The sequence below is a fragment of the Gobius niger genome (assembly GCF_951799975.1).
Source record: "Gobius niger genome assembly, chromosome: 5".
Taxonomy (NCBI): Eukaryota; Metazoa; Chordata; class Actinopteri; order Gobiiformes; family Gobiidae; genus Gobius; species Gobius niger.
In genome coordinates, this window is record NC_136856.1 from 37391375 (window position 1) to 37400160 (window position 8786).

The following is an 8786-nucleotide window of genomic DNA, read 5'->3' on the forward strand; positions in this document are numbered from 1 at the left end:
AATTAAAACGTTACTTTTACTGGTTCACAACCCTGCATCACATGAATGAGCGCATTTTGAGGGACTATTTTCTAGCAGATCACTCCACTGCTGTGTAGCTTATACAACCACGAAGCTGATGCTGCTCAAATATAAGGTATTTTAAATGCAAAATGGTTAAAATTATTCTATCGACACAGACATTTATATGGTTAGTCTGGCATAAGTGATTTGCCTCAGGTGCACTATGGAGCGGGTCACACTGTTTTTAATGCAGGCTAGCTGATACCATAGAAATGCACTAGCCTTGCATTAGCCTGGCGCCACAAAACTCTTCAAATATAAGAACTGCATGAATTACAAAAAAACAAAAACATCTCCAGAAATCAGCAACATTCTGGATAACTAGGAAATGAGGGCCTATGTTAAAAATACTGAAATATCCCTTTAATGTGAATTAAAGTTTAAAATGATACTTTAAAGACAAACAGATCCTAAACTAGAATGATCTGATTGGATCTGTAAATTAATTAGTATCAATACTTTTAAAAAGTAGGCATTTGAACGTGTTTGGGGGAGAGTGGGGGCTCTGAGTTGACGCTCTTTCTACAGTCGGACCGAGACGACTTGGGTTTAAAGAGTTACAGTCTCGTACCCCTCGAGTCATTCATTTATTCCGAGTACCACCGTATCTCCGTACAGGGACTGTACGGAGTTTAAAAATGTTACAATTATGTATTTTCCTCCCTCTACATGTTCCTCCATGTCCTAATGTGTAGAATAAGCTCAGACCTGTTCACCACAACTGCCTCTAAAATCCTGCACTGTCACTCAAAACGTAGTTACTTCGGTCCGAAGTGCCGTCATGCACGAGCTTAATATAGAAGGTGCAGTTACACATATGACCTGAGGTGGCAGTAGTGAGCATAACATGGCCAACTTGCAATCCTGCCAATATTATTGCAAAGTCACCAACTAAACGGATTATTTAGGATTTGATAGTGTTATGTTCAAAATAAAGATGTAATTCAACAAAATTTCCTTTTTAATTGATATCGAAATCCTACTCGGTTTCACCTTTAATCTGAAAATATTTTTGTTGCATTTTTGTCACATTTGTCCCACTTTCTCCATCTCTTCCTTGTCATTTGTTTGTGGCTTTTTTGGTGTCTTTTTGTTGTTGCCTTTTTGTCCCTTTTGTGTGCAGCTGGGGGCGCCATCATTTTAATTGGACCGGAAGTGCAGCCGGGGACACTTCCGGGTTTCTCTGTTCTGTTTATTTCGGCGCGTGCGGTTCGTTCAGCACCAAAACTCTGCCCCAAAACCAGAACCGGGACCGGGACCGGGACCAGGACTTAAAGCAGGACCAGACCGGGACCCGCCGCGATGGTGAGTGGCTAACGGCTAACGGCTAACCGTTGAAATGACCGGAGGAAGCTAACGCGGAGCTAAAGCTAAATGCAGCTCTGACTTAAACATGTCATTTTCCTCTGGGTTTAGTTAAAGTTCAGGTTTTCTGTAATTTTTCCTGTCCAGAAAATAATGTGTATTCAACATGAAAACTCAACTTTATAATTTCTGCAAAACTATTCAAATGAAAGTTGTTACTGATCTTTGACAAACTCAAAATCTAAATTCTGCTCAAACTCACTTTTATATAGAAAACTGTCCATTTGGTGGGTGTTTTTTTTTTCCGTTCATTTTTTTAACTTATTATTTCGACGCTTCTTCCCCCCAAAATCTCTTAGATTTGGGTAAAGCCAATCTGGAGAAAATGTGCTCGGTTCAAGTGGGGGTTAAGAGGTTAAATATCTAAACATGTACAACAGGAGACTGAATAGGACAAACAAAAGTGTAAAACGTGGAGTTGGTTTAAATGAGAAAAATAGTTTCGCAGTTACAATTTCCCGAATTAATCTAAAAATATCACATAAATTCACTTTTTCACTCGCAGTTTTGTTACTACGAGGATGGCGAGTAGCAGTGTTAATAAACAAAAAATCTCTCATTAGACGATAAAAGAACAAATCAGCTGAAGTCGGGAAGCTCGTTTGACCCGAGTTCCCCAGTCGTTTTCCCCAGTTGAGCGAGCGTTCATGTGCATTCCCCACCTGAGGAAGTCGTTCGCCCGAGTTCCCGAGGACCACATGAACGCACCAAAACATGGAGTCTCGGTCTAGATTTAGGTTTAGCTTCATTTACTTTTCCTCTCGGCTGAAACACTTAAACATCAGCAAAACCACGCTGACTTAATCAATGTTTTGTGTTTTTCTTTCAGGCTCGAAACGCGGAGAAGGCCATGTGAGTATCTCCTTTACCCAGGATTTAAGAAGCATTAAAGTCCTTAAAGAGGGGGTGTTATTCTTTTTTCAGTCACATAGCACCAGTCTATATCACACTACAATGATGACCAAACCTTCTGTTGGTCTGTAAATGCAGTAAATTAGAATAACTGCCTTGTATAAAATGTCTCTCTCAAAATGGCTGTAGTGAATGTCTTGAAATAGGCCTCTGTCTCTTTAAGAACCTCTGAGCCTTTAGACACGCCCCCTCCACACTCTGTCTGTGGCATCAGTGGGGAGGGGGTTCTGCTGAGGAGCAGTGGTTGGTTACTCGGCTGGTGACGAAAGCTCGGAGGCGTCTCCAGGAGGTGGGGGCGTTCCTAGGAGGACTCAGGCAAACCTATCCCTAAAATGGCCGCCATCAGAGTTTTTACAGATTACTCAAAAATACGTGAATGTGCCAAGGCAACACTTCAGGCATGTTTTTAATGAGGGAGTGACATAATAACATGATAGAAAGCTTGAAAAAGTTGAATTTGCATAATACCCCCCCTTTAAATTACCTGTGCCAAAATCAAGGCCTGAAATGTCATTAAAAAGCATTAAATTGGATTAAAACTGACATTTAATCCACATGTATTGTAAAACGATGACGTCACTCAACAATTACAGTTTTCTTCAAACTAAAGTGAGGATCTAGATTAGAACAGTTTTATTTTCTAAAGTTTCCCGTTTGGTCCGATTCTCTTTCCTCCGTTTGATGAAATGTTTGTAAATGTTAAGTTAAATATGCTCCGGTTTGTTTCTGCGTTTGTGGCTTTACAATCTGGGATCAACCCCTGTGTTTCAGGACGGCTCTGGCTCGGTTCCGGCAGGCGCAGCTGGAGGAGGGGAAAGTCAAGGTAACGGCCCATGAATATTCACATCCATCTCATTAATATTCGTCACTGACCCGTTTCCTTTGTTTCAGGAGCGAAGGCCGTACCTGGCGTCTGAATGCACCGAGCTGCCCAAAGCCGAGAAGTGGAGACGACAGGTTCTTTCACTTTATTCTTTATTTATAAGTCATTTTACACTTTTATGAATAAAGAAAGAGCGTAAAGTTGTTTTTGAATGAAGAGTGTAAAGTTGTTCCTGAATGAAGAGCGTAAAGTTGTTCCTGAATGAAGAGCGTAAAGTTGTTCCTGAATGAAGAGCGTAAAGTTGTTCCTGAATGAAGAGTGTAAAGTTGTTCCTGAATGAAGAGCGTAAAGTTGTTCCTGAATGAAGAGCGTAAAGTTGTTCCTGAATGAAGAGTGTAAAGTTGTTCCTGAATGAAGAGTGTAAAGTTGTTCCTGAATGAAGAGTGTAAAGTTGTTCCTGAATGAAGAGTGTAAAGTTGTTCTGTCTGTCTTTTCCAGATCATCAGTGAAGTATCAAAGAAAGTGGCTCAGATCCAGAATGGTAAGCACTTCCTGTTTGTCCTTTCACAGTGAAAGCCCTGTGTTTGTTTGTTTACATGTTTGTTTGTTTACATGTTTGTTTGTTTGTTTACATGTTTGTTTGGGAGAGTTACGCTGTGTCACTTAAATGCTCGATAGCGCCCCCTAAGCAAAAAGGCAATAATCCAGGCTGTTTTCTTAATTCAAATCCATGTGAAATAAAACGTATCTGACTCATATTGAGTTTGGTCGTTCTTTATCACAGGAGTTTAGTGCCTTATATCAGCTGGAGTCAGTCATTCTGTGAGGTTTCCTTTATGCAGCCGCACGGGACGTCCCGCGAGGAGAGAGCGTCAGAATCAGTGACTATAGAGCAGGTCTATGTAGTAAATGAGGCGGACAGAGGACACGGCCCCTGTTTTTGTTCACTTGTTTGTGTGTTTGTTTGTTTACATGTTTATTTACTTGTTTGTTTGTTTCCAGCCGGTTTAGGCGAGTTCCGGATCCGTGATTTAAACGATGAGATCAACAAACTGCTGCGAGAAAAACGTCACTGGGAAGTTCAGATCAAGGAGCTCGGAGGACCGGACTACAGGGTGAGACTACTGCTACTACTACTAGTACTAGTACTAATATTACTGATACAGGTATTACTACTACTACAACTACTACAGGGTGAGACTACTGCTACTACTACTAGTACTAGCACGAGTACTACTACTAGTACTACTACTAATATCACTGATTCAGGTATTACTACTACTACAACTACTACGGGGTGAGACTACTGCTACTACTACTAGTACTAGCACAAGTACTACTACTAGTACTAGCACGAGTACTACTACTAGTACTACTACTAATATTACTGATACAGGTATTACTACTACTACAACTACTACAGGGTGAGGAGGACTACTACAACTACTACTACTACTACTACTACTACTGATATGTCTTTCAGTAACTGTAGTAGTAACTGCAGTGTCAGAGGTTCGGTTGGCAGGTTGTAGTAGTAGTTGTAGTAGCGGATTTTAAATTTACCTTTATTTAACCAGGAAAGTCCCGTTGAGATTTCTAGTCTCTTGTTCAAGGGAGTCCTGGCCAAGACAATTTAGAATACAGGACAGATTTCAAGCGACAATTTCATTGAACTATTTATGTTAAACTATGTTTTTATGTTTAATGTTGCACGTCTCACCAAGACAAAATCCTAGTTTGTGAACCTGTTTACAAACAATGGCAATAAAAACTCTTCTGATTCTGAAAAACATTTACAAACCATAAATTTCATTTCCGAACCTTTGAGCAATAGTTTAAACTGTTCTATTGGAACCCGTTCCTTTAATTTCCAGTCTTTTTGTAAATTGTTCCATGTTGTGGGGGCAGAAAACTGAAATGCCACCTTGCCAGATTCTGTGCGAACACTTGGTACAGACAGTAGCAGTGATTCTTGAGAACGTAAAGAAGACTGAACAGCCACTCTAGGTTGAATAAATTCAGAGAAACATGTTCTGACATGTTCTGAACTATGTTAAAAGCATTTTGTAAAGTAGAGACACTGGCACTTAATGTTTTTGCAAAGCTATAGATCACCATATCATCAGCATAAAAATACATAAATGGTAAAGAGGAGTGGCCCCAAAACAGAGCCCTGGGGCACTGCTTTAGTTAATGAGAGAATATTAGAACAAGTGTAATCTGATTGAATACATTGAGATCTGTCAGTGAGATAATTGCAAATCCATCCAACTGCCTTTTTAGTTCGTCCAATATTGATCCATCTCTCTTTGAGTAAAGTGAGTCGATAAATCAGTGAAAAGTGTGGCACAGTGTTTCTTATCAAGAGGAGATATCATTGATCACCTTCAGTGTTGCTGGTACGGTACTATGACCTTTTCTAAAACCTGACCGCAGTTCACATAATGTTGTTTGAATACACACAAAAAATGTTGATGTAGTAGTGATAGGAGGGTTTAGGTGCAGTTGTTGTAGTAGTTGTAGTAGTATTAGTATAATAATCTAATATTTCTTTCAGAGGTTTGGTCCGCGGATGTAGCAGTAATAGTAATAGTAACAGTAGGATAATCTAATGTTTGTGCAGAGGTTTGGCCTGTGGATGTAGTAGTTGTAATAAGTAGTAGTTGTATTAGTATTTTATGCTTCTGTGTCTGTGTCAGAGGTTCGGTCCGCGGATGTTGGATCATGAAGGTCGGGAAGTTCCTGGAAACAGAGGATACAAATACTTTGGAGCCGCACGAGACCTTCCCGGAGTCAGAGAGCTGTTCGAGAAAGAACGTGAGCATTATCCACATATAGAATATACTACACCATCCACATTACACCTGTGACTGTGGAGACTGGATGACTGAGAGTCTGTCTGTTTGGTCGTCAGCGGCGCCGGACCTGAGGAAGACTCGTGGCGAGCTGATGAAGGACGTGGACGCAGAGTATTACGGCTACAGAGACGAGGACGACGGAGTCCTGCTGCAGCTCGAGGCTCAGCATGAGAAACAAGGTACACGGTTCTTGAGGGCCAGAGCTTCTGTGCTGGAGGGCCGAATTTGGCCCCTAGGCCTGACGTTGCCTACCAGTGCACTAGGCCATGCTCTCTAACCACTAGGCCATAGCCCTCTGCACGAGAAACAAAGTACGGCCTCTAATGAGCGATCCCAGTCCGATATTTTGACACTTCATGTCGGCTGATCCAGATCCAATACAGTCTTTAGTGTTATTACAGTTTCATATTATACATATATCATTATATATAATGTATTTTAGACGTTATATGAGTCTATTTCAGGCATTTAAATATTCAAGAGTTTTGGATTTAGTTTTGAATGTTGAATTAGAAGCTGATGTTTGGTTTAGGCTAAAAAGAGCATTTTACATTAAAACTAAAACATTGCAGCATTTTGACTTAAGCCCTTTCACAAAACGACAGCAGCAGATTTGATAGTTTGAGCTCCATCTGCTTCTAAAGGACATTCAGGTCTTTTCTATTATGTTTAGACCTAATATTTCTGCATTAAAAGCAGCTTCGAGAGTCTCTTGTCTCGCTGTTGGACTGGATTCTTTCTGACTCCTCAGTGAAAGCTAAATGAAGCTCTGCAAAGGAAACAAGCGGCTGCCGACACGAGCGGTCGCTGTTGTTGTTTACTTCAACAAAACATCCGTCGAAAATTGTTGAATAGTCGGCAACAGCTGATGCATCCAGGCCTTTGACTCGGTTTTATAAAATGATAGATCTGCTACAGCGCATGAGAAGCAATGCCCTGTTTATGGACATTGTTTTTGCAGATCATAGGATTGTAATACATTTTTATCAAATGTGAAGACGTAAAATGCCTCCCGCGGCCCACGGATGTGACGACATCGCTCGTATTGTCCTCAGTGAAACACACACAGTCTCCACCTAAAGATGACGACAGGGGCGTGCCGCAGGGCTTCAACAGGGGGCCTCCTCTGTCCTCATGTAGCAGATGATACAGTGGAGAAGATGAAAGTGATGTGGCAACAAAATGAACTGTATCTGATATCAAATACTCACTAACTTTATAAACACTTAAATTATAATAGGACAGCATATTATAGCCACGTGGTAAATGGACAGTCTGCCCCAGGGCGGCTGTGGCTACAACAGTTACTTACTGCCATCGAGTGTAGAGAGAATGAATAATGACTTTGTGACACAGGCTGATGAAGTGCAATAAGTGTAAGATGTTATTTATGAGTCCTTTACAATATATGCGGCCCGCGACCCAAACGAGTTCGCCACCCCTGCTGTAGGTACATGCAGTAGTAACTGTGTACTTTTGCAGTCCTGCAGGGGGCGCTGCAGAACAGTAGTAATAACTGGATTTTACTTTCAGTCCTGCAGGAGGCGCTGGAGAAGTGGAGATCGGAAAAAGACCTGAATAAACCAGAAGAAGAAGAAGACATTTACAAAGTCACTGACCATCAGGTAAAAGTACTGCAGTATTCAAAGTACTTCAGTGTTCTCCCACGCCTGGAGTAGTAGTAGTCCTGTGGTACTCCTGTGGTTCTCCTGTTGTACTCCTGGGTACTAAAGTCTGTGTTGTTCAGGAGGACGATGGCGGCGCTGACGAAGACGAGGCTGAAGATGGAGCTATTTTCACGGCTCACGTCCCAGTACCGTCTCAGAAAGAGGTACTAACGAGACGACTACTACTTTAATTACTGCTACAGTAACTCCTGATACTGATACTTTTACTGTGCTTCAGGTGGAGGAGGCTCTTGTTCGCAGGAAAAAGATGGAGCTGTTGCAGAGATACGCCAGTGAGACGCTGCAGCATCAGAGCCGCGAGGCCCGCACCCTGCTGGGCCTGTAACCGTAACAACCAGAGCCACGCCCTTCTGGGCCTGTAACCGTGACGACCACTGACTCCTGTGTGGGGCACTTTGTGAAGTTCCTCCTAACTCATTCCTGACTGCAGCGTTACAATAACAAACCTCTGATTCTGTTTCTGACGCTAAAGCTCCGTAAACTAAAACACAAACATCGGTCACTGAGTCGGTCACAGACGCAGAGGAGGAGCTTCTAGAAAAACATCATAAAAGGAACAAGTATTTGATTATTCATGACATTTCTCACGACTTTACAAGATGTTCTTTGGGGTTCTACAAGGTGACGTTTTACCCCCGACACTGTGTGCTCCGCTGCCCAGATAAAAGTACGACTCTCTGTAAATACTGTTATCTTTATCACTTTTTCATTAAAAACTGTTGAAAACCTTTTTGTCTTACTTTTTGAACCATGATGTCATGTGCACTTGCACTGATTCTCCACCAGGGAGCGCTTTACTTTCACACAGGTGGGTGGGAGGGCAAGGTCAAGGTCAAGTTTATTTCTATAGCACATTTACAACAACCACGGCTGCCCAAAGTGCTTCACAACACAAACCGATGATAAAAACTATGAATACAAATACAAACAAGGCATAATAAACTTTACGTCAAAATCAATTAAACAAAAATACAATGGAGAAAGTTGAACATATTAAAAGGCCTGTGTAAAGAGGTGGGTTTTAAGGGAGGACTTAAAACTGCTTAGAGTCGGGGCCAAACGGATGCTGAGAGGCAG

At 41.6% G+C, this 8786-nt stretch overlaps 1 protein-coding gene across 1 annotated transcript; it reads left to right on the forward strand.

Moving 5' to 3' along the window:
- The first annotated feature begins 1218 nt into the window (after positions 1-1218).
- isy1 (ISY1 splicing factor homolog) lies at positions 1219-8240 on the forward strand. The gene is made up of 11 exons (XM_079556733.1): positions 1219-1368; positions 2258-2280; positions 3112-3163; positions 3232-3297; positions 3662-3704; positions 4166-4278; positions 5863-5980; positions 6078-6200; positions 7555-7646; positions 7769-7852; positions 7927-8240. Exons 1-11 carry the CDS (start codon positions 1366-1368, stop codon positions 8032-8034), a joined length of 825 nt encoding a protein of 274 aa, XP_079412859.1. The 5' UTR covers positions 1219-1365; the 3' UTR covers positions 8035-8240.
- The last annotated feature ends 546 nt before the right edge of the window (positions 8241-8786 follow it).

Bases quoted from the DNA above. Each gene is read 5' to 3' on its own strand.
- isy1 (XM_079556733.1), top strand. The intron at 6,201-7,554 runs GTACACGGTTCT...TTTTACTTTCAG, and splicing joins GGCTCAGCATGAGAAACAAG to TCCTGCAGGAGGCGCTGGAG. The intron at 7,647-7,768 runs GTAAAAGTACTG...TGTGTTGTTCAG, and splicing joins ACAAAGTCACTGACCATCAG to GAGGACGATGGCGGCGCTGA.